Source organism: Haliaeetus albicilla, chromosome 12 (assembly GCF_947461875.1).
Source record: "Haliaeetus albicilla chromosome 12, bHalAlb1.1, whole genome shotgun sequence".
Taxonomy (NCBI): domain Eukaryota; kingdom Metazoa; phylum Chordata; class Aves; order Accipitriformes; family Accipitridae; genus Haliaeetus; species Haliaeetus albicilla.
The window spans coordinates 7,074,275-7,102,061 of NC_091494.1; the positions used below are offsets into that span (position 1 = coordinate 7,074,275).

Genomic DNA, 27,787 nt, shown 5'->3' on the forward strand with positions numbered 1-27,787 from the left:
GCTACCCCCAGGGTCAGCCCGAGGGGTGAAGGCAGCTGAAGGAATCCTCTGCCCTGTCTTCTGCTGTCATTTGTCTGTGGAAGGCCACCAGCCTAGTTAAAAATCCCCAAACCTCAAGTTTAAAGTCCAAAACCACTGACAGCTGATCTTATTGCAAGAAGAGGTGAAAGGGGAAACATTTTAAAAGTCAAAAAAGAAAAAAAAAATAAATATTAATGTGAACCTAAAGAGCCTTTTGATTAAACACCCTCCAGTACTGTGCTGCCTGGTATTCCTACTGTGACACTGACAGGCATCCAGGACATGGGTGTCCTTGGAAACGTTTCAGTTCTCCGTGTCCACATCGTATGGAATTAAGCTAAAAGGCGCGACTGCCTTCACCCACACCCACAGCGTGGGCTTGTTTGGGATTTTGGAGCCCATGGAAGGAAGACAGAGGCTGGGCACACCCACGGGGCCACACAGGACGGACCCGACACCCTGCTGAAAGCCCCGCTGACCCAGGGAGAGCCACTGCCGACAGTGCGGGCTGGGAAACAAGCCGCAAAAAACCCCTTTCTGCGCGTGTGCCAACAAGAAAGCCCAGCTGGGGTGAATGTATTTGGCAGCGAGGAGGGAGCGAGGACAAGGGGCTCCCTTGGATCCTGGATCTGCCCTGTAATGGGCACTGGGAGGGAAAACTGGAGGCCAGCCTGAGCTGGAGGAGCGGCTCTGCAGGTCAGAGTGTGTGGGCCGATGCTGCTTGAGGAGCACAGTGGGGCAGAAAATGGTACCTAGAAGAATGGGACACTCCAGCTGAAACAAAACTGCTCCACAGGCAGGACTTGCACAGCTCCAGGGATGTTCCAAACGCCCACCTCTCACACAGCCACGGGTGCCAGGGCATGCATCCTTTAAAGACAGATGTCCTGCTGCTTCCAGTTCTTTTCCAGCCATCCAGCCCATGTGTTTGGCCCTGGTATGGCCTGGCCAAGCCTGTCCACGCCTCGAACGCAGGGGAAAGCTTCCCCCTCTGCCTGTCCCAGAAAGACGCCGGCCTCCTCGGCTTTTTCGGACTCCAGCTGAGCAAACACAGGTGCTGCTCTTCCCACCTGCCAGCGTTTCCTCTCGCCTGGGAGCCTCACTGGGGCCGGCTGCTCTGCTCTGGGGCACGTGCTCTCCCGCTGGCTCTAGGGCTTGATTTGCGCCCGCTGCCTCTTTTCTTCCCTCGCCCCAAAGCCTCAGGCTGCGGCTGCCGCTCTGGGACTGGCATCGCTTGCACCCAAAGGCGCCGGGGCTGGCTGTCAGCCCAGGAGCCCACGGGCAGCCCAGCCACCTTCCCTCCAGCTGTGCCCGCATGTTTTTGTGCCCTACATGCCTGCTCAGAGCAGGTCCAGCAGCACAGAAGTGATGCCCTCGCCCCCAAATCCAGCAGCGAAATGCCTTTCCCCAACACTGCCACCATTCATCTATTGCAGAATGCTCTCAAACACAGGAAGATGGCGGACGGTCCCCAAACTACCGCTGTAGGTGCTGAGGAAATAACACCAGAAGCGCCCAACAACTCCATTCCTTTTAATCTCTGCTTCCATCCCTTGAGCATTACATGTAGCAGCAATGAGATCAAGTGCATCTTGTTCAAATTAGCAGCCACCCATCCTTTTGCTGTTGACAGCATTTGCATTAGAGGCAAACCCTCCTAGCCACCCCAAAACCGCCGTGCCTTGTGAGGTGCAGGCAGCAGCAGGCAGATCCAATGGCCGGCCCCACTTGCTTGGCCTCCCCATTGGGGGGGAGGGGCGGGGGGCGGACCTCGATCTCCAAGCTGGGACCCAGAGGCTCCTTGCAGGCAGAAGTTTGGTTTCCCAGACTGTTCGTCAGGGTGGCAAACACACCCTGGGCACTTTCTAAATAATAATTAATAAAAAAAGATAGGAGGAAGGTGACAGCTGGAGAAAGGGACTATGCAAAGAAGAAGAGGCTGCGAAGAGCCCATTGCTTGAAGCAGGACAGAAGACTGATGCTCTGGGGCTCAGCGAGGCCCTAGGAAAAGAGGCCGGAGTTCGGAGAGGGGCGGCTTGCGTCCCCCTCCGCAGCTAATGAGGCTGCGTACAGCCCAGCCCGTCTTTCTGCCTTCCCTCCTGCCATTATCCTGCCTGCCCAGGAAAGCTGCCTGCAGCCTGGTTATCTCTCACAGGGCCTCACCCAGGACAGGAGCGGGCTGGCCAGCTCTTAGGGCTGCTGCCCTCAGCCCTCCAGCCCTGTGCAAGTCCTACCCCGTGCTCCCCAGCACGGCCCTAAATGCAGCCCTGAGCCCCCCAAAGTGCTGGGGGGCTGCAGCAAGTCCGTGCTTGCTTTTGGGGACCACAGGGTGCGCAAAGCCTTCAAGTCCCTCTCTCCTGCCCCTGACCAACTCCACCACAAGACCCAAGAGGACCGATCACTGGTGGTATATTTGTATGTCGATACAAATAAAACCAAAACAAAACCCAAAAAGTAACAACAAAAATGTTTCTCTGAACAAGAGCAAAATAGGAACATTTACAAATACTTCTGGCTCTGGCTTGGATCAAGTTAATGTTAAATACAAAAAAAACAAAACAAAACAAAAAAAACAACCAAAAAACCCCCACCCCCCCCAAGATTATAAAAAAATAAGAATATACACATTCAAAGAGCTTATTACAGTATAAAGTTACTGAGGCCCAGGCGCTGCCAGTCCCGGCTCCCCGGGTGGCACGGAGGGGCAGGGGGCCAGAGCAGCCATCCCCGGCGGGCACTGCTGCCCCACAGGTTGGCTTGCCGCTTCTCGAGGGTTTTAGCTTTTTTTTTTTTTTGCTCACCGTTTTTTCAGCCCATGACTCACCACAGGGCTGGGCCCGCGGGTTCCCGCTGCCGGCTTGGGAAAGCCGGGCAACCCGGAAAGCCGGTCGGTCCCCGTGCGTCCCCATCACCTCGTACCTAGTGACTCCTGCAGCTGTGCCCCAAGGGGGGGGACGCCTGTGAGCTCCTCACCCCCCGGCCAACCCGCCTGCCGTGGCCAAAATCCTCCAGATCCCCCTCCCAGGAGCAGAGCTGCCCTCTCCGAGCAGGAGATGAGGATGGGGAAAATGAGACAAGCAAAGCTGGGGGGATGCCGCCGAGCATCCATCCCCATGCCTCCCGCAGGATGGGCATGGGAGCGGGTACCGGGTCCCAAGGCTACCTGTGAGGAGCAGGGGGGGCAGGAAAGGGAAAAAAGAAGCAGGGGGGGAAGACAAGACAGAGCCAGGACCAAACTCACCGCTCCACGGATCACAGCGGTGAGACGGCAGGACAGCGGGGATCCACAGGAGCTCCTAAAAACGGGTGCTTGTATATATGTCTCTATATAATAGCCGGGGTTGGGCACAGCAAGGATATATTATATACACACATACATACAGACACACAGACTTAGTGGCAGGTAAGACTGACGTAGGCGCCTCTTCCTAAGCCCCAGGGCAGGGGCAGGACTGGAAATACATTTCCTAGGGCTTTGCAAAACCCCTCTCTAGATAACATTTTTAGATGGTCCCAACAAAAAAAACCAAAAACCCCCCAAAAAACAAAAACAACTCGAAGAGAAGAAAAACCACCTCCCCAAACAACCAACCCCCCCAACAGAAATACCACGGAGAGGAGCAAGAGCCTCTTCCCGCGCCGTCCTCCACCCCCCAGCGAGCGGCAGCCACCATTTGGTTTGAATAAGGCACAGTTCGATAGCAGTGCTAATAGTCGAGGACGGGCAGCTGCCTGCCTGCCTGCCTGCCACCGTGTTCCGGCACCACTGTCCCGACAGCTCTGCCGAGTCCCGACGGGCGCGGAGGCGGCTCTGGCAACCCCGGGAGGATGGGAAGAGGTGTGTGGGGGGGTTGTCTGTGGGGAGGCAGCGGGTCTCAGTGTCCCGGCGAGCTCTTCTCCTGGCCGGCCCGGTTGTGGTTGGCGAGCAGCAGGCCCTCGTGCTGGGCGTGCTCGAGGACGGCAGTGTAACAGAAATAATACTGCTCGGGGGTCTGGATGCTGAAGGCGCGCTGGGTCCGCATGCGCAGCACCGTCTGGTAGATGTTCAGCGTGCCCACGTCCTGCAGCTGGGACAGGCAGATGTCCAGAGCGCAGAAGGTACCTGGGGACAACAACGGGGACAGCGTCAGCCGCTGAATAGCCATCGCTGCCCCTTGCAAGAACCGGAGCGGGGCAGTGGTGGTCCTTGGCCCCCCACCAACCTCCCACATGCGACCACAGGCGTCGGGAGAAGCGGGGCAGAGACTTCTCCCAGGTCCAATGGCTGCAGAAGGTCCTGGGGACACGCGTCCTGGGTCAACTAACTTGCAAACACGCCGTCGGTCCCCGGGATGGAAACGTCCCTGGGAGGTTGGACATGCCCCACCACCACCAAGACCTCCAGCCCAGCAGTGGGGTTACCCCATTACCTGTCCTGCCGATGCCAGCGCTGCAGTGCACCACGATCGGCGGTCCCCCAGGGTGACCCTTGAAGCGAGGTCCCAGGGCGCTGACTGCCACCCTCTGCTGCTGCTTCACGGCCCCCAAAAAGTCGATGAGGGTGGCCGCAGAGGAGGGGACGCCGTAGTCCGGCCAGCTCAGGTACTGGAAGTGAGACACCAGCCGCCGCTCCCTGGTCTGGGAGAAAACAGGGGGGTTAGACCCTCTCCCTTTCTCTGCCCCTGGCCAGAGAGGACCTCCAGCACCCCCGTGCCATCCCCGTGGCTGCAGCCACGCACCTCTGAGCTGTGGATCTCCAGGATGGTTTTCTTGTAATGGTTGAGGTTCTCCACGCCCAGGTTGGTGATGGTCAGGGCCCCGAAGCACACCTGGAAATCCTTCTCCAGGGGCCAATACTGGCCGCACTTTCTCCTGCCTCCCTCCTCCAGCCTGAGAACAGGAGAAGGACAAGCTGGTGATGTCCTCCTCGCCCTGCTAGGGACATGTCCCATGCCACCCGGCCTTGGTCCCTTGAGGATCCCACAGGGACCAAACAGTCCATCCCTGATATGATGTCCCCACCCTGAGGGGCTCCAGCTGGGACCACAGCTGCCACGTCACTGCAGAGAGCACAGCGCTGCTCCTCCAACAGCAAAAACGCTTATTTTGCAAAGAAAAACAGGGCTGTGCGCCGACCACGAGCACTCACCGGGTTGTCATCACAATCACCAGGACGTTTTGCTCCCACACCATGCGCCAGAAGTCACCATAGGTGTTTTCCAGAGGCCCTGCGGGGACAGCCCATACGTCAGCCCAAAACCTGATGGATTTGAGCAAGCCCCTTCACCCAGCAGCCTCCGCCAGCCCCCCTCACCCTCCCCGGGGGACCACAGCCCCTTCCCGCAGGGACCGACCCTGGCGTGGATCCACCAGCCCTGCCTGGAGCTGCCACGGATTGCCCCCCCTGCCCCAGCACCGAATCCCTGTGGCTCAGCACCAATCCCCCCTCTCTGCTCCCTGCTGCTCCATCCCTGGGCAGATGGGGCAAAACCAGGGGCCACGTTAGGGGCAGGAGGAGGGGGCTGCCATCGCCGCTGCTAGCAGGGGTCTGCTCAGCCCAGGACCTGTTTTGTGGGAGGCGGCTGAAGGAGGATGGACCCACTTGCTCTCTCCCAGGAGAAACCGCTCACGGGATGTCCCCCACCATGGCAAGTGGCCGATGCTGGGCAGGGAGGTGAAGCCCACACATGCATCAGGAGCAAAAGAGCCCCTTGGTGGCTCAGGCCATACCCTGAGTCCCGATGTAAGCGTTCCTCTGCTTGTAGCCGTCCATGAAGCTTGCGTTGATGTAGTCGGTCAGCTGGGGGGGAGAAAAATACACACAGCATGAGCCCCTCCAGAGCCCCGTGGCTGGGACAGCTGCGTCAGCTTCACGTGGGACCCCTGAGTTTCTATCCCAGGCTGGCTTACCTCCGGGCGGCTGTACGGCTTTGCCAGCTTGACGCGGGTTTGGTCCAAGCAGGGCACATCCCCGTACCGGTTCTTATCCTGGTTGTAGGGTGCCCTGGGAGGCAGGGGAGAGGGAAGCAGGGATGTCTTTCAGGCAGGGAAGGAAAAGGCAGCATCCCTCCCTCTGCGCAAGCCTCCGGTGCCCGTAGCCTGGGCTCTGCTGCCATCACCTGGCCAAAGCTTCGGGAAGCGGAGTCCCGGCCAGGTCCTGTCCCCACTGTCCCCTCTCCGGCAGCTCCCTTGTACCCCCGGGGCCTACCGGAGCTGCAAAGGAGCTGGGGGTCTCCATGGCTAACCCAAAGCACTGCACCCCAAAGAGGCGGCTGGGTTGCCACCAAGCAGCAGAAGCGGGGCAGGGGGGACCCGGCTTTTCTGGCACGAGAGAGGGACCCCCACGCTCGCCCGCACTCGGCTCCTTCTCCCCGACTCACAAAGAGCAGACAAAGGTGCCGGCTGGGCTCCTCCGCCGAATATCTTCGTACTCTTCATAGATGCCCCGCTTCTGCTTGTGGCTGACGTGATCCAGCAGCTCCTGCAGGGTGACGGACTTGGGCCCGGGGACATGGACGGAGCCGTTATCTTTGGGGGCCACCAGCGGCACCAGGATGAGCTCGTCCAGGGGGTCGGGATGCCCATTCTGCTGGGGCAGGAACCGGCAGTTCCAGCTTAGAGGATCCAGTTTGAGGGACCCCCCGAGGTACTCGGGGAGGCATTCCCGGGGCAGGTGCTCCTTCAGCTCCGACATCTTCACCATCTGCACCTGCAGGAGGAAGACGAGGGGCAGGGGTGACTCCAAGGATGGAGAGGGTTCACTGGGGACAGGGACAGGGATGCCAACCGTCTGGCACAATCCTGATGGAGCCCAGGGATTTCCCCCAACAGCATGGGGGTCTTCCCCCTTCCTCCCCGGCACCAGGAGGGCACCCAAGGGAACACCAGCAGTGGGGCAGAGGCTGGCCCCACCACATACCCAGGGTGGGAATCCACCCTGACACCCAGCTCCAAATTTGCAAGTGGCTCCGAGCCCCTGCCAAAAGCAGAGGGGCAAAGTCCAGCCCAGGGAGACGTCAGGCTGGAAACGGGCTCTGCCAGCAGCACCACTGACGCTGAGGATACCAGTTTAGGTATTTTTGGCTTTGCCAAATAGGGCCTGAGCCCAGGTTTTTAAGCTTCCCTTTTCTCCTGCGTGCTCAGAAGAGGTGTCCTTTCCCTTTAATCATTTACCACTGCCTCTACTTGCAGCTGCTGGCAGCCTCACCACAGAAGAAGAAATCGAAGGCGATTTCAAAAGGGGTTCAAGATATTTGCTGAAAATACCAAAACAGGTTGACGACCCCTATGAAACAGGCTGAGAAAGCCTCCGTTTCCCACGGATTTGGGCTCAGCAGCTTCCAGGGGATGGGGCTGAGGGGCACAAGCTGCCTACACCATCCTGTCCCAAGGGGAAAACAGCCTCTGCCCTCCCCACCGAGGGTGCCGTGCTGGGGGGGGGGGCCCGCACTCACTCACCCGCTCCCGCAGCTTCTCCTTCAGCAGCAGGCTGATGATGGAGTAGGGCACACGAAACCACATGGGCGCTCCCACGATGAAAACCTTCTTGAGCCGAGCCGGGAAGGCACCCTGTGGACAGGAGGGGGTCAGATCCATGCCGCCAGGGAGGAACTGGCCCCTCTCCACGCTCTGCCGGGGGGGTGACACCTCCCAGCAGAGGTGACAACCAGCAAAGGCACCCCGAGATGGCAATGACGCACCCAAAGCATGCCTCGCACACAGCCGGCGGCGCTGCTTATTTTTATGCTCCGATATGGAAACAAATGATTTCCTTGGAACTGAGTAGGCAGAGGGTTTGGCTCCATGGGAGAGGTGAAGCCTGAGAGCCGGGATTTGCGCGGACAACACACCCCAGCCAATATTTACTGTTATTTCTTTTTTCCGGAGAAGGGAGGAGGCACGAAATGCCAAGCACGATTAAAAAATAATTTGCATCTGTTTTCCCAAAAGCGCTGCCAGCAGCTGCGAGAGGAATCCGGCACGGGGACAGCTGATCCCTTCCCACCCGTGGGTCCAGCCTGGCAGGCTCCCAATGCCTTCCTGGGGTCCTACGGGGCTGGAGCCAGTGCTCCTCAGCTGCGATGTGGTCAGCATTGGTCTGGTGTGAAAATTTACGCCAAAACCACAGACTTCACATACTCAGTGAGCAAGTGGCCATCCCTGGACTCCAGGCCACCCCTGGCTGTTACCTTCAGCAGGTTGAGGATCTTCTTGCTGAGGTCCAGCTCGAAGTTGGTGTACTGTGAGCCTGCCATGTCATAGATGAACACCAGTCCGTTCCTCTGGGTTTCGAAGCTGAGAGAGGGGACAGAGCAATGTCAACCCTGCAATATCCAACTGCTCAGTTCCTGCATGAGCAGATCTCCCCCATGCTAACCTCATCTTCAGCTCGCTGACCCCCAAAAATCCCCTTCTGTGCTTCCAGAAGGACTCATGGACCCAAAGCTCGCTTCTGCATTTCCCAGCTGCTTCACCACCTCTTTCTACAACTCTTATTTAAGCCCGGCTCATGTCTGAAGCGTGTCGCAGCTGCATTGCCCATGACGGGCAAGTTGAAAAACAGAAAGAGCCCAGCAGGATAAATGGGACATCCTGGCTTTATATTTGTGGCAGGACTCACGTTACATCTCGCTGGCGGCTGGGCTGCCTCCTCCCTGGCTGAAGCCTGCAGGAATCAGTCTGCTAAACTGAAACCTGGACGTGGGCAGGGAAAGGCTGTGAAGAGCCTGGTTCAGGGCTCGGGGGATTTCATTCCCCTGCTGAACGCCTCCATGGGGATGACTGGCTTGAATTCAAACCAAGGGAAGACAGGGAATTTCAAGCCACAGGGAGCTGTGACCCCTTCTCTCCCCTAACTAGAGATGGGACACCTGGAGGCATGCAGACACTCAGCCACAATTCCACCTTCATGAATTCACATTCACTGGCGAGGCAGCACATCTGTTCCCCACGAAGCCTTTTGGAGGGATTTTATCAAAACCTCAGTGAACAGCAGCATCTCCCTTCGCCCCTGGGAGGGAAGGGGCTCCCTGGGGACCTGCCGCCATAAGACACAGTACCCCAGCTCACCTCTCCACTGCTCGGTCCAGCAGGTAGAAGAGCGCCTGGAGCACGACGTGCTGCACGCTCTTGCTGGGGTGGTGCAGTTTGGCCGTGAAGAGGGCGATGGAGGCTCCCGAGGGGTCCCGCACGCTCTGGCAATGAAAGAGGGTCAGGCTCCCGTGGCACCCGAGGACGCCCGCGTGGAGCAGAGCCGGGATGAGCTGCCCGGTTGGGGTAACTCAGGGCAGGGGGATACCCCCACCTACCAGAATGGTGAACTTGCCACTGAGCAGCTCCGAGCGCAGCGGCTCCTCGTGCGGCTTCAGCTTCACGATGCCCTCCTTCAGCCGCGTTTCCTGCAGGCAGAGAGGCCGGCGTGACGGCCAGCACGGGCACCCCAGCCCTCCACCCACCATCGTGTCCTCATGGGGCACTCAGCCCTCCAAGGGAAGCCCCAGCGGGGAAACCTCTGCTCCATGGCCCCATTTTCCAGCAGAGGATTGCAACTGGCTGCAGCACCACAACCCCCAGCACAGGGAGGAGCAGCTTTACAAAATCAGGATGGGAAAGGTATATATATATGCACATATATCCTTTATATATGGGGAGATGCTCTGCAGGCATCACGCACCAGCTGGGAGGGCACCCTGCGAGCATGCACGCTGCTCTCAGTGGAGGGGAGGGGACTGGGGTCGGCGAGATCTCCATGGTGACTCGCCTTGGCTGAAAAAGGATTTTCCAGCCGGATAAAACTCCTAAGGGAGTGGGAAAAAGAAAAAAAAGCAGGGGGAGGGTCGTCCCTGGGCCCAGAGATCTCTTGCAGAGCAGGAAGCCCACAGCTGGGGGGGGACCAGGCCCTGCTCTCTTACCCGGTAGGAGTGAAAGAGCTCGATGGCCCGCAGGACGTCGAACTTGCGGGCCATGAGGAACTTGACGGCCACGTTCCAGGAGAGCGGGGACACATTGTACTGGCCCGTCCACTTGTTGATCTCCTCCAGGAACTGCTTGGTCGCCTGTGGGAGAGACGAGGGGTGTGCAGTGAGATGGGGTGGGAGGAAGAGGAAGAAACTCCTGAGGAGCATCCCTGGTCACGGTCCTCAGTGTGTGGGGAGGGGCCGAGCACGGCTCGGCAAACCCAGCAGCTCCTTGGGGCGAAGCGGGGAGCTCTACAGCACGTACTGGGAAAGGGGGTAAAAGCAGTGGGGATGGAGACGGAGGGAACGCCAGTGTGGGGAAGGGAGCAAGTGGTAGGAGTGCTGGCATTGGAAAAACGGCCTTGGGGCTGAGGGAGACTTGTGGAAGGGAAAGGGGGAGCAAAAGGAGGATTTTACAGGTGGCAAACTCCCCTTCAGACAGAACGGCCTTGGCACAGCAGGAACCCATCAGCTGGCAGTGGCCTCCCAGGGCTGCAGCTCCGCCATGGAGCAGCGAACCCGGCCATGTGAACACAAGTACTGGCACCAAGGACTGACGCTTTGATGTGCTACAGGACACGGACCAGCTCACCCAGTAAGGCCAGTTTCACACGGCCGCAGAAGACCAGACAAGAAGGGTTCAGTCCAGGAGGGTCCCAGGATGCTCCCACTGCTCCCCACAACCCGTGGTTCCAAAACACACCAGGGGCATCCCGCACGAGCAGCCCCTCCTCCCAAAGCACCAGCACCGCAGGCACCCGAAACCGTGAGAAACCAAGAAAGAAACTTTTCCAACCCTAGCGCTGACGGAGCAGTTGCAAAACCCAACCTGCAACCTCCCAGCATGCTTAAAGCCCTGAAGGTGAGCAAAACAACCCCAAAATGTATTATTTTTACTAGCTGTGTTTGCAAGGTGGGCTTGGGGTTTCTTAACGCCCATGCTAACGGAAGCAGCTTTGCTTTCTGCTGCGTATTGACCCCCTGTCCCTTAGAGGAGCCCCAAGGGAGACAGGGCAGCACAGCCTAGCCTTCCACCACGTACAGCTCAAAGGATGCGGGCAGGATGGAGGGAGTCCCCGAAACGCCCTGCTCCCACCCAGGCACACCCCAAAACAGAGGAGTTTCCATCCTGGCAAGAGCGGAGGATGGCGATGACAGCGCAAGGAGGAGGAGGAGAGACAGTGAGCACCGAAGGCTGGCTCCCGGAGCAGGGAGTGCAGGCAGGCGGCGGTGTTGGATGTCAGGCAGCGGCATGGGGTTACTGGGAGCTATTCAGCCAGAAAAGCTCGCCGGCGTTAATGACTTCCGACGGGAGGAAGCGAAGGGCTGGGGTTTATCGGCAGCGTGAGGCTCGACGGGGGCAGTGAGCCCCTCTCATGGGATGAGCTGAAGTAGCCTGGCTTGTCCAAGGGGTCTCTCCGCAGCCCGCCTGGCATCGTGGCAAGCATTCTTGGAAGGGGTACCGGCTCGCACGGCTGCTGGAAGCCACTAAGGGCCAGCCCAGACCCCCAGCACATCGCAACCAGAAGCTCCTTAACTCGGTATCGGAGTCCCACAGAGCGGCTGGGCAAGCACCAGCCAGGAGGGAACTTGTGGAATTGGGCTGGATCTGCTGCCAACAGCGCTGGGAGGAATCTGAAAGCGGATTTCAATAGCCCAGCTCCGAGCTCTCACAAAAATCCCCTTTAAGCATTGCAAGCCCTCCCGGCACGGCAGCGTGCCACGGTCAACAGGCTGTGGCTTGGCAGCCGGATCGGTCCTCCCATCTCTGCAACTGTTGGGGGCAAGGGACTGGAGGGGAGCGGGAAAAGCGGGGAGCAAAGGAGACATGGTGTTATACACCCCCCTGCCTCGCATTCCCACCTCCCAGCCAGCAGCTGGCGGCAGCTTTCCCTGGGAGCCGTACTTACGAGATGCCTTTATCCCCACGGCTTCATCTCCAACAGGCTCCGCTTTGCCAAAACAAAAGCAACTCTTTCATGGCCCAAATTTCTAATGATTTCTGCTCTATTGAAGAGGGATGGGAAAATAAACGGGGCAATACAGAAACCATCTTCAGCCTTAACACAACAACCACATCCACACATACGTATATAGAAATGTATCCTATCTGTAAGCTAAGATGGGGAACCTCACCGGCTGTACCCCCACTTTGCCAGGGAGTCCCCTAGGGCCCCCAGCTGCCCAAAAGCTAGGGCTGGGTGGAGATGCAAACCCAAAATATCAGCAGAGGTGCTCCTTCCCCAGCATGTGCCGGATGGCATGGGGATGGGGACGAGCACCAGGCACACTCCCACTGCCCTCAAATGGAGACCAGAGCCGACACTGCAGCTTGAGATGGTGAAAGATGCCCCGAGATGATGGGAGGGATGCCTCGAGGGGCACGGTGGCAGCGGGGAGAGGATGCAACACGTGGTTCAGGTCTCCTCCCTCAACATCTAACCCTTCATGTGTCATGCAATCCCACTTCCAGCATCCATCACGAGGGATGCCGGGTTTTTTTGCAAGGGGGAAGACCCACGAGAACAAGCGCTGGCTTTGCAGGGCAGCTCAGCCACGAATTCTAGCTTTCCCCTGCTTTCTCCGGGAGCAAAACAAAATCCCAAACTTACCAGTGCTGACACTCAACAGCAGGTGAGCCAGGAGTTACCGAGCTGAGCATCAATACCAGCCGTAGCTCTGCCCCCCTTACACGCTACACCGGGTCTCATCATCGTTTCCAGCCCTGATCCTACACGGATTTATACAGGTGTTGAGCCGAGCACAGCAGGGATCACTCCTCGTGCTGCAAACGAAGCCCGTGACCCAGAGCTGCAGCAAGCAGCCCCATTTCTGCAAGCGATGGCAGCGCTGTGAGCAAAATTGTCCGCAGCCGGGTGTATTGAACAATGCTGGTCTTTGGAGCGCTGGCGTCATCAAAGTCCCTGCTTCGCTGCGCCAGGGCAGGGTGGTGACAAAGCCACCACCACAGGAACACGGGGGCTCTTCAAGCCCTCCTCCCCCGGGCTGCGCAGGCAGCAAACCCACCCTCCTTCTTCAGCCCGGGGTGGGAAATAAGTCCTGTGAAAATCACAGCTGGGCTGAAAACCCCCAAGGAAAATCAGTTTAGCTCCTCTGGTCCCTCTGGGATAGACTAGGGGGGGAACTGCAGAGATCCTACGGAGCAGGAGATGTCCCAAGGCTGGCAGGGACAGGAGAGGAGTGAATTCCCCCCCGGCTTGCTGTCAGTAACAGCGGAGAGCAGAAAGAGCGGAGGAAATCCTGATGGTCCCGAGGAGGACGAAGGGGTGGCAGGAAGGGGATGTCCCAGCCCCAACCAGCACTTACCCGTGAAAACAGAGAAACCGCCACTATTTTGACTTCCAAGCCATTGAGGGCAGCACCAAGGGCAACCTTCCCCCACCCTAGTCTGATGATCCAAACCTGGAGCCATTATTGCAAATATCCCTTCACCTTCTCCATCCAATATTGCCGCACAAGCCAAATGTCTTGGATCCCTCTCCTGGGAAGCCTCCCTGCCCGAGCAGGGTCTTCCAAAACCCCATTTGCCAGAAGCTTTGCCCCTTCCATGACACATATCACGGGCACCTGTGGGGACACGGGGCACGAATGCCCCCCACTCCTTGAGATTTTATTACCCTGGAGACAGCAGTACCGCTCCCAGGAGCGGCGCTGATGAGAAGGAGGTGTGATGGAGGAGAAAGCCCGAGAGAGCTGCATTTCCCGAGCACCAGCGTGGGCTGCTGGACAGACTCTTCCAGCTCCGGGCGAGCACTCCCTGCGGGGACACGGGGGTTTGGAGAACCCGAAGGTCTGCGTACCACCCCTCCTAATCCTCTCTGTATAAAGGAAGGATGTTGCAGAAATGAAAACCGACCAACCAAACAGAAAACTGATCATCTGGTCCCTTTCGCCTTCTCCTTGCAGCCCCCCGAGGCCAGCGAGTTGGCCGACGCGACGCAGCACCCTCGGCCAGCCCGAGCATCGCCGTGGGACAGAGGGGAGCCCGGCTTCGAGGCAGCCCCTGGCAGCACGCCCAGCATCCCTGTCCGGCGGGAAGCCCGGCGGAGGCGGCTCAAGGCACGGATGCAGAACCGGGTGGGCATCCCCGAGGACGAGGACGAAGGAAAGGAGAACCAGAGATCGCTCTTGCCATCCAACGCGCCCCAGCTGGCTTATCGGCCCCGTTCCCTGAGCCCAGCAACATCCTCCCGCAGTGACGCAAGGCCGGCGGAGGAAGCCGGGACGTCACGGGAGGCCTGGGGCGTGGGAAGCGCGTGCACACGCATCCCCACGCCAGCTTGCCCACGGTTTGGGGGGGGGGGGGGCCGTAAGGACAGGCCACCGGTACCCGGGGACACACACACACACCAGTTTGGGGGTGCGTGACACCAACGCCACGCTGCAGCACCCCAGCTCGCCCTGACACCCAAGGCACAGGCCTTACAAAGGCCTTTGGGGTGCGCACTGTGCGGAGATGGGGAGATGCGGGGGGGGGGGGGGGGGCGGTTGCAGATAGGGCTTTCCTTGGGGAGAACCGCCGCGCTGGGAAAAAAAACAGCCCTGCAACCCGGGAGAGCCAAGAAATGGGGTCCGGCCCGGCCCGGGGAGCGGCGGAGCCCGGCCGCAGGGAAGGGGAGCCCGGCGGGATCCTACCTGCTCCTCCTCGGCGCTGAGCTCCGCGGCCATGCTGCGCGGCGCGGCCCCCGCTGCCCCCGCCGCGCCGCACCGGAGCGGAGCGGGCCGGGCCGGGCCGAGCCGAGCCGGGCTAAGCGGCGGGCGCCCCACCGGAGCCCATCCCCGGGGGCCGGCGGCACTGCGGACAACCGGCCCCTCCCGGCCGCCGCCGCAGGCTCGGCGAAGACGGCTCCGCCCCGGGATCCCCGCCGAAAGTGCCGAAAATTTTCAAATAAATTAAAAAAAAAAAAATTTATCTCTCTATCTCGCAGCCGCCCCCTTCCCCCGGGAAGTTTCGCTCGCCCCAGGGAAGCGCCGTTCGGCTGGGCTGGGCCGAGCTGAGCTCCCCGCCCCGCTCCGCTCCGCTCTGCCCCGGCGGGGGCGGCGGCAGGAAGCGGCCGCAGCCCCCTCCCCTCGGCTCGGCCCGGCCCGGCCCCGCCGGGCGGCGGGAGGGAGGCGGGCAGGCGGCCAGGGACGGGGAGGGGGGGGGGGGAGGCGGGGGACAGGAAGCCCTCCCCGGCCGGTATGGAGATGGAGGAGCCGGCGGAACTCCGTTTCTCTCCGCTCCGGGCCGGCTCGGCTCTGCCGGGAGGGCGTCGCGGTCCCCGGCATCCCCCGGTTTCGGTTCCAGGCCGGGGCAGGGGAATAGCGCTGCCGAAATGGTGGCAGGCAGCCCTGCCTGACATCCAGCGGCGCTGCCTGCGAGGGAGAGGGTAAGTCGGGAGGCGAGGAAGGAGCAGGAATGGAGGAGAGCATCTGAAGAGCCCCCGGGCTCTGCCTTCCAGCCTGAGACACCTTCGCCCCCAGGCTTACGAGGGACCTTCGAGGAAACGCCGAGGCCGTGCTATGTATCTGTGCGAGCCCACCGCCAAGCAAAGCTCCCCGGGGCCCCAAATCAGTCTTTTTTTGTCCTGGATGGGTACTGTACCTCCAAGCTGCGTGAGCAGCGACCCCAGGACGGGAGCAGTCAGCCTGCCCCAGGGATCGGCTCCCCGGAGCAGCCTCGCCTCTCCTGCCGGCCTTTCCCGGCAGCTCGTGGCAGCGGCATCCTCCCTTGCCGGTACTTCAGCCTCTGCCTTGCAGCCTTTCCCCACGGGCAGGAGAGACAGGCGTGCGTCTTCCCGCTGCGCAAAGAGGCACCCGGGGTTTCCAGCCGTTTCTTTGCTCTCCCTCCTCTGTGATCCCTAAATTGCATTCCCTGACCAGGCACAGGTGTCAGGGCCTGGATGGAGAGCCCCAATGCTCCTCTGGAGGGGCCACCAGGAAGAAGCGGGGATCCCAGCGGGGAGCAGGGCCCTGTGGTGCACAGTAATGGCCCCACCGAAAAGCCAAACCCCGGGACCGGGGGACATTTTGTTCATCTGAGGAGGACTGCGTTGGCAATGTGCCCACAGCCAGAGCCTTTGCACCTAACTCGGAGAAAATGGAAGAAAGGGCAGAGGCAAGGGGCTGGAGGCGGGTTCGAGAGCTGTCTGTCCATCCGTCCTCCAGAACCCCAGGCCACATCTACAGGTTGAGCTGCCCGCTCAGTTCTCCTGCCCTAGACTAAATTTAAGCCCCTGCGGGGTGACCCCTCCTCGGTCGCTGCCGAAGCTGCCGCCCCTTCCAGCTGGGAGCAGGGCAGGGAACAGCTGGGAGCGGGATCGCACCCAGCAAATAAAATAGCCACAGCAACGAACTCCGTTGGCCCTGGTGACTTCCGTTTAACACCCTCTCTCCAAACACAGCGTTTCGTTTCCAACAGGAATTGTAACGCAAATATTTATTTCTCCAGCCCAGCTCGTGCTTTAAAAAGGGAAACTATGCGGCATCATCTGGAGCCGGTGGAAAGCTACAGTTGCTTCCCTCTTGCTCTCCTCCATCAATCAGAGCAAGCAGCTGAAGGCAGCACGTCTTCAGCTGTATTTTCTCTCCTGCCCACTCCCTTCCCTTGGCTGGAGGACCTTGAAAGGTTGCTGTAAGGCAGCAGGGAGGCGGTAACCCGAGCTGCAGCTTTCTCTGCCCTAAGGGATGCACAAATCTTACATCCAGATGCCCACCTCCGGGTTTAATTGCCTGATGGAAGGAAAACTACGCTGATAGGAGGCTGGATGTGGTCTCCCGACTCGGGCTCTCCTTGCAATCCTCTGCCAGCCGGTGAGGCCAAAGCATAGGGGGAACCCACAGCCGGAGCAGCCCAGAGCCTTCGAGGGACGGGGAGTTCAAGGCAGTCCAGGTGTTTGTTCTCTTCCCTCGGGCCAGCTGCTTCACATGCTAAAAAAAAAAAAAACCACCCCAAAAATCCAAAACACCACCCAAATACTAACAATAAAAATAACAAAATAAGCAGCCATTTGAAAAAGACTGCAGCACGTTCAGCTGCATCGGGGTGCTGTTTTCTCCCCTCCTGGGGAGGGGGAGCCAAGGCCAGCCCCCTCCCATAGCCAGCTCTGGCCGCAGTTCGGACAGTTCCTGCTGCCCGCTGGTATAATCAATAGCGGCCGCACAGCCAGACGGTTGCACACAGCCCACACACTTGGCACAGAAACAAGTGCTTTTCTGGGAAAAACGGGGTGCGAGGGCAGGATACAAGTGTCCCTGCTATCTGCAGGCAGCCGTCCCTGCTCTCGGTATCTCCTCCTGGATACGGGCCCTCCTCCAGGGGCATTTTCATAGACGGCTGGGAGGAGACTCCCCAGCACCGTGTTTAGCCTGATATTTCATCTCCCCCCTCTGTGGAGAGAGTGGTCCCTCTCTGGCCTTTTAATCTCCCTTCTGGAAAACAGCCTGGGGACGGTGAGTACAATCCTTTCATCCCCCCTATAACCAGGGAAAGGCAGCAGCCAGTCCTTGCAAAGCAGGCTTGGGCTGGGATAAGAGGGGCAGCGGCGGGGAGGGTCTGAAGCACCTCAGTGCGTGGAGGAGAATCAGACCTACACAAGCATTTCCTCTGCTCCAGTTAGCGCTGTAACAGATTTCTCAATCCCTATTTGGGAGGCACAGCACGCATCCACCCTTAGGTAGCAGGAAGACGCTCAAGAATTTGTCTTTCTGAGAAACCTTTTATTTGGCACAATCAATGCTAGCGTTTTTCAGAGCGAAACCATTCCTTCCTCCCCCTACTGAGAAAAGCCTCGAGTACAGGCTTCTGCTGCGCTTGCGCCGCACAAAGCTGTGCTCGGAGGCAGGGCCTGCTGCGATGCAAGGAAATGTAGTTTTTCTCAGTAACATGTGGGTGTGGAAAGCCCTGCCTTTGGATTTACAGCAGCCTGCTGCAAACTTTTTGTTACTAGAAGTGAACTGACTACAAAACTTTCATTGAGAAGGCCTTGGTAAACAGCTGGATCAAAGGCTGAAATGCCCCGATTGCCGGGGCCGGGGAGGTGGGGCTGCCATTGGGGCTGGGGTTATGAACAGCAGCTGCACGTTGGAGGTCTGAGCACTTTCCTATGCTGAAGCTTTGCCAGAGACTTTAACAGAAGCAGGGTCAGGAGCTGAACGTTCACTTCCCAACGCACAACTGCCTTAGCAAAGAACCAGACAATCCTGTTAAGACCTCACAGAAGCCCTGGCAAAAAAAAAACCAACAAAAAAAGCAAAAAAAAAAACCCCAGACCAAAAAACCAAACAACAACAAAAAAATCCAGCAGCACTTAGAGCAAGATATTCCACTTTCATGCCCTTTAAACAAAACCATCCTATCATTACCTTTGTCCCCCTCTCAGGGAGGGTGAGTGACAGTAAGAAGCAGGGAACCTTTTGCTTTCTCCTTACCCAACCAGTCTGTCCCAGCAGCCTAATTCTCCATCTGGCTCACTGCTTCATCCTGGCCCTCCAGAGAGTTTTCTGGCTGAGGGGTAGACAAGTGTTCCAGCTCGTAATGTCCATTCCTTGCAGCCGCTGCAATGCTCGGGTGACCCTTTTCTGCTGCCAGCTTTTTAATCTTCTTGCTCTCAATGATCTGCTGGAGCTGACGCCCAGCATAGTCTGGTTTGGCAGTGAGCACGGTAGTGGGCACGGCAAGCCCGAGGATTTCGGGTACCATGTAAGGCCGGAGCCAGCCCACCAGTGGGGTGCTGCCGGGGGTGTAGTGGGTTTGTTTGTGATAGAAGAGAAGTCCATCGACCTGTAAAAAGGAAAAAGAGAGTGAATGAAAGGCCAGAGCTGGAGGCTTTTGCAGGTGGATGACCGAGTGCCAGACGACAGCACCACTCTCCATTTACAGGCCAAAACTACCAGCTGGATCATTTTTCCTCAAGCAGTGCAATAAATAGCGGAAGGGAAAGAAGAAACCTGCAGAGCTCCTGCCCTGAAAGATCGGTGCAAGCCCAGCGACTGCCGGATGGGTTTAAATCATCAAAGGCAAACAATTTCAGCCTGATGTCGGCACTGACCAGTACTTTTCCTCTGGTTGCTATGATCCCATTCTGCAGAAAAGCCATCAGGTTTCTGAATAAGGCGGCACACAGAAAGGCCATTTTACTGGATTAAGGTTATTTTAAATAATACATTTGGAGAGTAATTAGTCAGAGCGCATGACGCCAAGGAGCCCTGATTCGTAACGCTGCTAAAGGTCTTTCAGCTGGCTTATGCAAAATAAATTCTTCATGTTTCCCGAGAGAGAACTTCTCCAGCAATCAATGACAGTTAAGGGCACTCAGGACTTTGAAGGTTTAGGCCCTAACTCTTGTGCTACTATTTCCACGCTCTGCAATACTGCAGCTGGCTGACGTTTTCCCCACTTCCCCACCATGCTCAGGGATTTTCACCCCCCATCTTCCTGCGCTTCCCAGGAGTGCACTCCGCAAGGTTAGATCCTGCTGTCGGGCTGACTAACGCTGGAGGTGGTGCTCCCCTTAGCTCAGCCTCGCAAGCTCTTAAAAGGCCATTTGGCTATGAGTGAGAGTAGCTGAGTGGGCAGAAGCGATGAGAAAAAGAGCCCACCTTGGGCTGAATTGCTCCCAGGCCCCTCCCCGAGCCTACAGCCCCCAGAATACATACAGCAGAGCGGCACATATATCAGCAGTGAGCTAAGGTGTCGGTGAACCAAGTGGATTCAGGTGATTTCAGCTATGGTGCTGGACTGTGAGCCAGGCTGAGCAAAGAGCAGCCTGTCTCCATCTCTGTACCACAGGTCCTAACCTCCAGCAGAGCGGGTAGAGCTTCTTGCACTACTCTGTCCATAATTTTCAGTCACTGTTAAGATCTTGCAAAATAATCCCAGAAAAAGGGGGATTCCTGGGCTAGGAAAATATAAAACCAGAACAGTAAACGTCATGATGAGCTTGTGTAACCCTCTGGATATCTAAAGTACAAAGCTTTTCCCTCCCCCTGCCTCCCGGGAAGACTTGGGAAGAGCCAGATTCTGTGGCACTGTGGCACCACGCCTGCACACCCAGCCCATCCCTGTGGGTGCGTGGCACTTGATGAGCAACGGGGATTCTCTGGCACCCACAGGAATGTTTTGGTAAAGATCAGAGCCTGGACAGGCTTCTCCTTCCAGACCGCTCCAAAGATCTTCTCCAAGCTAGAGAATTCAAAGATGTTCAGCCTGATGGAGAGTTAGGTCAAGTTCTTTCTTCCCCTGATTTCTCTTAAGTTATTCCCATATTCCTTCCAGTTTATTTAATTTGTTGGCTCTGTCCCTACCCTGAGTCACCACACTGACACCAGCCACATCAGAACAAGGGCTGACACTGTCCCTAGATGAACGAACCTGATGAGAAACTGGCCTGACAGGATTTCACATTTCAGACTGTGCTTTTCAGATTTTAGGTGCTTAACAGCACTCCCATTCCTTCACACCGGGGTTTCTCAGAGACTTTGGTTCCCCCTGCCTTCGTGGGAACCTGAATCTTGTTTTACTCAGATCTGCGAGTAGGACAGTAGCTCTGATGATCCACTCCAAAAAAACACTTCAAATTCAGTGCCAGTCAACTGATCCAAAGTCCACTGAATTAAGCGGAAAAAAATTTCCACTGAATATAGCAGATCAGGTCCTAAGTCTAAGGTTATAGATTAACTCTGAAGACCCAGATCTGAAAGCACTGACCACTTTTGTTGCCACCACATGCATGAGATCTTTGTAAGGATCACAAGATGCTGGGCCCGGGCATAAGACCACCTCTGTCATACTGCACTACCTATAGCAAGGCTGTATTTTGCCTTCTGCAAAGTTTATTTCGTTTTGTGCCGTTGGTGGAAGCTATTTACAGGGATTTCTTGGGCTCCCTCTTGTGGCACATCACAAAGGGACCCACGGTTCCCTTCATTCCTGGAAGCGGCACCACGGTTTCTGTGGGGTTACCGGCTGCTTTGAGCCAAATTACACCACATTTCACTTGTTGGGGTCGCACCCCGATGTATCGGCCAGAGAACCTGGGGGGAAAAAATCGCAGCTGGATTGCAAGGCAGAGTCTGATCAACTCCATCTCCCTCCCCCGGCATTTCGCAACAGTCTCCTTCGCAGGCCGAAAGTTTTCTGCTCCGACCGCAGTGGGGCAATACTCCTCAGCCTTTTCTCGTTGGAGCAGATGCCTCAGGAAGGAAAGTAGCTTTTTCAGTAAAGACAGGAAGGACTGTTTCTACAGAGGCACTCAGAGCATTTGTAATTGAGCAAGTCAGCTGTAGGAAACCTGGGATGCCTTCTCAGCACTCCCCGATCTGTGTTGGGAGCGGGGTCTGGCAAGACCAGCAAGGGACCGGGACTTTCCGACTCTCTCGCATGACTGTCCTGGCTTTGACAAGCAGAAGGCAAAGTCAGCCCCCACAGCCAAATTAGCGTCCCTTAAATTTAAACCTGCACTTACGTTAATCACTAACTTGGGCCAGGAGAGCACAAGAGACACATCCAAAACACCGTGGCTTTTGGCTTAGCAGGACAAGTGACCCCTGTAGAGGCTGTTCCCCATCTAGGGCTGAGACTGGGCACTCTGCAGGAACTGCTGCAGCCACTGGAGGACCTTCTGGCTCCCAGATGTTTGTCACTGACACTGTCCCAGAATGCCATCACCTCCTCCATCCTCTTCTGCTTCAGTGCCAAGTCAGCCAGGGCAGTCAAAAGCAGCCTGTTTTCACGAGGGCCTCCACCTCGCTGCTCACAACCACACAGAGCTGAACTGGGTGGCACATCGATTTGCCTGTCCTGCCCTTCTCCCACAGCAGAGAGGCCTGAACAGCACAACCTACTTCTAAAGCTAATGAAGCAAATGCAGGCATCCTGTTCAGCCGCTCTTGCTGGGGGAATGCCCACCTCAGAGAGAGCCAAGAGCAGCAGGAGCCAAAGGCAGGAAGCTGCCGGTTCTGTACCAATGCAAAAAGCAGAGTTTGCGCTATCCCCTCCAGAAGATCCAATAGCGGTATAGCAGGAGGACAGACTCATCTGAACCCTTCACAGCCACTTCTGTTACAGCCACCTGCCCCCAGCTCCAGTATGTCTCAGGTGCCCACCACTAACACCCGAACCCCTCAGAAACCATCAGGAGCTTACCACCACCCTTCTCTTCCCCCCCCACAAGACACAAGATAGCTGGGTGCCTTGCACACAGAGAGATGGAAGTAGCTAGACTATGGAAACACAGAGCCTGTGACAGAGGTCAGAGAAAGACACCACTCTGCCCACCCCGCAGACCTCTTGAGAAACACCACCTCATAAGGGAGCACACCGCAGAGATCCTCACACCATCCCCACACGAGCCCACCCGGGGCAGCGGGCAGTACCAGCTTTGGCCCTAAAAAGGCCAGCTGTCCATCACACTGCCTCATGAATGTGAGCTACGCTGCTTCTGGAGGCACTCTGGGTGTCCGCATCAACCCTCTCTTCCCCAAGGGCTCTTTCAGACAACAGTCAATGGCAGTAAAGGCAGCCCAAACAGAGAATGCTACAGTTTAACTCTTGCTAGTTAGTTTGTTTGGGTGCAGCCTGTACCTGGTGATAGGGTAACAGATCAGCCATGTGCATAAAAGGCATCCACCCCCAACGCAGCGCAGCTCAGCAAGCTTCCTGCAGGTCTCGGGAGAGCACAGTTCCCAAGTGAAGGGGATGCACCTCTCTCCAAGCACTGGCAGATGCACAGCGGGGCTGTCTCTAAGGCTGAGGTCCAGGCCCCCACCTGCGTGTTCTCACCTCGAAGGGGAAGTCCATAGCCAGCACCTTACACAGGCTGTCCGAGGAGCAGGGGAAGTTCTGCAGGCCCACAAATTTGAACTGAAAGAGTAAGAGACGGTTAGAGGAGACAACTGCGTGGCCTAAAGCCGAACAAGTCACTGAATCGAGCACTGGTGTGGAGGCAGCTAAGAAGGAAGGATTTCCCTCAGTGCAAGATCCAGCATGAGAGGCAAAGGGCGAGGGACAGGTGTCAGATAAAGTAACCAGAGAGGAAATCTCAAGCAGGGACCACATCGTTAAACTGCTGGCCTTCCTGCCAAAGGGTATCGGGGGGCCCAAAAGCACAAACAAGCTCCAACGAGGATTAGACCAGCTCCTGAAATTGAAAGGCAGGTCCCCTGATGCCCGTTAACTCCATGACCTAGGTACAACCACTGGCTGATGAAGTCAGAGGGAACATGATAGGTATCTCCCATTTCTTACTCTGTCCATAGCGACTGGTCTCTGCGATTACTATGGGTTATTGGGACAGACAGACCTCTCGTGTGATTCCAAACAGCAATTTGTAAGCAAACCCCAGATCTAGAGACAAAACAACAGGACCAAGCTGTCCATTGGCACCCATCATATCCCACTAGAATAACTGGGAGTACTTGCATGAAAACCTACAAAAATCACCCTAGCCACCAGAGAGGATGGGGTGGGAATGGTCATTAAGAGATAATCCCTGCTCTCTCTTCAGCAATGCTGGATAAAGCACATACATTGCTGCAACTTTACAAATCTCATTCCAGAAACAGAAGATGACCTTTAAAAGAAGACCCGTGGATTGCCACCACGATGCCTAGACAGCATGGAATCTAGAGTGCCCAGAATGATCTATTTCAGGTATTTTATCACCCCAGTTCCAAACAACCCCCACTCTGGCATTTAATGAGAGATGCAGATGGCAGAGACTCGGCGCACAGCTCTCAGATGCTCCCGATACCTTTTTTTCCAAGCATCTAAGACTGCAGGAAGGACTTTTCAGTAGAGCTGACCCTGAGATGCTCTTTTAACCAAAATAGAAAATTATGACCTCTGGGCAGGATGCAAAGCAGACAGACGTCTGCTCCAGGCTGCTGGCTCGGCCAAGCAAATCTTTCCACCCAGGAAATGAAAGCTGAAACGACCCCCCCTTCATTAGGTAGTTGTCTCCTTCTGGATATTCCTGTTAGACTCAGAACAGGATGTTCTCCAAATACAGATACCTTCACTGCTGGCACAGGAGCAGTCATCCCCGTTCATGACCCATCTGCTCAATGCACAGGATCTGCGTTGCGTAGCTGTGTCTGAGCATACACTGGGGCTACACAATGATTAGGTCCCGCTTTGCAAACTGTGCTCCATCAGCCAGGCTGCTAAGTCTCTTATGTCTGTCCCCCAAAATCACCTTCCAAGCTGCTGTGGATTCTAGGTCTGACCTCCATGCATAAGTCTTCAAAGGAAGACTTTTTATCCTTGCTCAGCAAGGGCTCTGGGTGGCAATCTGGCATCCATCCCGACAACTTCAATCATTAGTTTAAGCAGGGGGGAAGGCTAAAGCTTTATGAGCCTTTCCCCTTGCCTTGTGAGCCCACAAGACTACGCAAGAATAAATCCCATTGTAGTCAGGCTGCCGACCAATGCTGGCCCTGTAGAAACCACAATCATTTTCCATTCTGTTTCAAGGGAAAGCTAAAAACAGCATGGAAGTTAGCTGATACCCTGCAGTCTGATCTCCCTCAGCACTTTGGCTGGGGGGAAAAAAAAACCACACTCATTTACAATATTCAGTGGTTCTATTTACATCCTGAACATGGCATCCCATTTCATCAGAAGTACACTTTGAAGCCTGATCTGAGGGGGCGGGGGGTGGGGGGGAAGCTTCCGCTTGTGAAAGAAAGTGCTGAAGCCTGCTGAACAGGAGAGCTTACCCCCCATCCTCCTCCTCCTCCTCCTCTCAATTGAAAAGAACTTACTGGATTAATCCTGCTTTTCTCTCCCAGCCCTTCCTCCTCTTGGATCTTTGAGGAGAGCCAGAAGAATCTGAAGTCGGTCTGTGAAAGGAGGCAGAGACTTAATGACTATCCACCACACATCGCTGATCAGCACCTGCTGAGCGTCTCCATTCCTCTGCACTTGCCCAGGAGATTTACAAACTCAGCTTCACCTGCAGAGCCAGACAGCACCCCCAACTCTTCCCCTGATACCCCCAAAAGATGTACCCAATTATTCCAGTAGCCAGCAGCCCATAAGCGGTGAAGATGCTGGTGCTTAGACAAAACACCCATCCTGCTGCATAGCGAGTGGGCTATGTCCAGTGCTGGCTGCAAAGCAGCTCACAAACAGGGAACAAAAGGGAGGGCAGGGCAGAGCGGGAAGGTTCAGTACCTGGCAGTCATAAACAGGGTGTCCTCTCCAGCACATCACGTCGAGGATATAGTACGTCTGCTTTGCCTCATTGTAGATGCAGTCCAAGATGCAGTACACTGTGCAAACAAACACAGGGTGGTCCAGACATGCTCCAGAAGCTGCCTAACCCAACAGGCAAATGCCCTGATGTAAGGCTGCAAAGCGCAGAGGGATCCCCTTCTGCTAATAGAAGCTGCAAACACAAAAATCCTTTAGCTTGAGGAGTCCAACAAGGCTACAAAGGTACCAGCCAGAGGCAGAGCAAGCAAAGGCATGCTTCAGAAAATGGCATTTAGCGAACAGTAACCCCTCCTCAGGGCAAGAAAGCAACTGCAAGAGGTGTTAAGAAAGACCACACCGTACACAGCTCTCTGTCGGAAGACAGAGACGATGTTGAGGTTTAAGAGAGTCAGTTAACCAGGCAGCTAATTAAAAGACATTATCACCTAGCATAAAGGTTTCTGATATTGTCCACGTCTACTTATCCCCAGAGATGTATGAACAGGCCTGAAGCTAACTGCCCCCAGCACCAGAAAAGGGAACAGCTCTGGGACTTGGGGGAGCTGGAGGAGCAGCACCAAGCCTGCTGGTGCACACACTCACAAGGAGAAGCAGGCGGTTCCCCTCTCTCTATCCCAAAAGCCTCGTCAGACCATTACCTTTCTCACTCGTTGAATTGTGCCGGTTCCCCCCTGGCAGCAGTGATGGGAACCTGTTGACACAGAAGCCACTCTTGGTGTAAGCTGCTGTTGTGCCCTGTGAGGAAGTGGGAGAGAAAAAAGAAAAAGAAAAAAAAAAAAAAAAAAAAGGTCAAGCAAGGCACATGAGCCAGTCTTACATTGGCTGGGCAACAGGTACAGGTTCTTTACCAAATGGTGAGACATCACCACTGCCGCTACTTACCCTGGACGCCACGACGAGCGCCCTTTTCCCGACAGGACACACCACTACAACCCACTCCTGCTCCAGATCCAAGGGGACATCAACCAGCCATTCTGACAGCATCAGCTAGGGAGAAATCCGGGACAAAAAGTAATCAGCTAGTAACAACTCTCCTGAAGTTATGGAAAACTCACAGCTCAAGGATAAAGCAAGAAGGTTTCAACTTGGCTTCAACGGCTACACTAGGTGCTTCAGAAGCAACCTGCATTGCTCGACACCCTGCATTACAGCACCAAAGGGGCCCCCCGCTCCTTCTCTCTCGCCAACCTGCGTAACAGACTCTCTCCCAAGTCCTTCTCTTGCTTCCCAGCTGCTGCCTAAGCTTCAGACTACAGCACAGGGCTCACAGTCCTCGCTGGGGCACCTCTGTGCCTTGGTCTCCACTCCAGCACTTCATTTATTTATAAATATGTGGCAAAGCTTAGAGATTCCTGAATACCAGGAGTAAAGAGCCCAGACAAGATGACCTCTTCGGAGACTGCCTGGCTGTGGTCACCTGCAAGGCTGCATGCCTTTTAGGACCAATATGGCAGCCAAGGCCGATAAAACCCATCGGCTGATGTTTCTCTTCCTTCCTGGTCTCCCGGACACGGGGAGAGATGGATGTCTTTAACTGACTGCTGCACAAAGGGATACCAGTGCTGCTAGCTGAGCTGAAATCTCTCAAAGCGCGCAGCCAAGCCGTCTCCACCTGTCCTCTGTTTGAACGCAACATGTCTCAGGCAGACGCAAGGCATGGTTCCTCACCGAGCACCAAGCCAGGCAGGACACACTGTTCTCAGGCCCACACAGCCACTGCCACAGCCGCTCGCTGTGCCCAGCCCAGCCTCACCACCCCACATCCCTCACCCTGCCCTGCCTTCACACCCGCACCCCGTTGCGGGGAAGCGGGCAGCCGCTCACCTGATTGGCGTAGCGCTTGGGCAACTTCTTGCCAGCATCCACGTCCATCTCCTCTTCCTCCGCAATTTCCTCCTTCTCTTCGCCCTCGCTCTCCACCCCTGCCCAGTCGTCCTCTGCCAACCTCCTGGCATGGTTCACGTAGTCCAGCCGCCTCCTGGAAGGCAAGAAAACAGCCCGGCTTGCCCCTCCGCGGGAGGCAAGGCCGCCACCCCCCCGCTCCCTACAACCGGGCCCTTTCCACAACCCCGCCGCCCGGCGGGCCAGGCCCGGCCCTGCCCTGCCCGCCCCCCAGCCCCCAGCCCCAAGCGGGACTCACTCTCTCTGGAGGCGGAGGAGGCGCCGGCGGCGTTCGGCCTGCCCCGGCCCGCCGCGGGCCTTGTAGGCGGCCAGCCGGGGGTGAGGACCGGCCGGGCTGTTGGGAGCCGCCAGGACAGCGCCGGCCGCCAGCGCCGCGCTCAGCTCCTCCATGGCAACGCCTGCCCGCCCGCCCTGACGCGCTTCCGCCTCGACGGCGGAAGCCGCGGGGCCGCAACCGCCCCACTGCGCCCCCTGGCGGCGCGGAGGTTCCGTCGCCGCTCTCCCGGTGCAGCGGCGGTGCCGTCCCGTTCCGTGACTCAGTTTCCCCCTCAGCGCGGCAGCGACCGGGAAAAGCGGGGCACGGACACTCCGGCCACGGGCGTGGGGGACACGCGCGGGCAGGGACAAGAGGGGACCACCGCGGGGTGGGGGGGGGAATACCCGCCACCATTCCCGGTCAGGGAGCAGCCGGTACCGGCAGCCGTACCCCGTC

At 57.0% G+C, this 27,787-nt stretch overlaps 2 protein-coding genes and 1 long non-coding RNA gene across 5 annotated transcripts; 1 reads left to right on the forward strand and 2 right to left on the reverse strand.

Moving 5' to 3' along the window:
* Positions 1 to 1,539: 1,539 nt before the first annotated feature.
* Positions 1,540 to 14,949, reverse strand: PTPN9 (protein tyrosine phosphatase non-receptor type 9). 2 transcript variants are annotated; one of them, XM_069797865.1, is made up of 13 exons: positions 14,613 to 14,949; positions 9,912 to 10,055; positions 9,309 to 9,398; positions 9,070 to 9,194; positions 8,190 to 8,295; positions 7,459 to 7,569; positions 6,381 to 6,709; positions 5,911 to 6,004; positions 5,731 to 5,800; positions 5,150 to 5,228; positions 4,740 to 4,890; positions 4,431 to 4,638; positions 1,540 to 4,123 (listed from the first exon to the last, which is right to left on the reverse strand). In XM_069797865.1, the coding sequence occupies exons 1-13, from the start codon at positions 14,643 to 14,645 to the stop codon at positions 3,897 to 3,899; spliced, it is 1,767 nt and encodes a 588-aa protein (XP_069653966.1). In that variant the 5' UTR covers positions 14,646 to 14,949; the 3' UTR covers positions 1,540 to 3,896. The 2 variants fall into 2 exon arrangements, with proteins under 2 accessions (XP_069653966.1, XP_069653967.1); XM_069797866.1 differs by lacking the exon at positions 14,613 to 14,949 and adding an exon at positions 12,569 to 13,487.
* Positions 14,950 to 17,140: 2,191 nt separating this feature from the next.
* LOC138687993 (uncharacterized) lies at positions 17,141 to 25,608 on the forward strand. Its single transcript, XR_011327023.1, has 3 exons — positions 17,141 to 17,408; positions 23,514 to 23,607; positions 24,747 to 25,608. It is a non-coding gene; the product is annotated as an uncharacterized lncRNA (long non-coding RNA).
* SNUPN (snurportin 1) lies at positions 17,655 to 27,596 on the reverse strand. Of its 2 annotated transcripts, XM_069797868.1 has the most exons (8): positions 27,314 to 27,596; positions 26,998 to 27,151; positions 26,056 to 26,160; positions 25,812 to 25,908; positions 25,132 to 25,229; positions 24,720 to 24,797; positions 22,738 to 22,818; positions 17,655 to 18,738 (listed from the first exon to the last, which is right to left on the reverse strand). In XM_069797868.1, exons 1-8 carry the CDS (start codon positions 27,463 to 27,465, stop codon positions 18,409 to 18,411), a joined length of 1,095 nt encoding a protein of 364 aa, XP_069653969.1. In that variant the 5' UTR covers positions 27,466 to 27,596; the 3' UTR covers positions 17,655 to 18,408. The 2 variants fall into 2 exon arrangements, with proteins under 2 accessions (XP_069653969.1, XP_069653970.1); XM_069797869.1 differs by lacking the exon at positions 22,738 to 22,818.
* Positions 27,597 to 27,787: the final 191 nt, after the last annotated feature.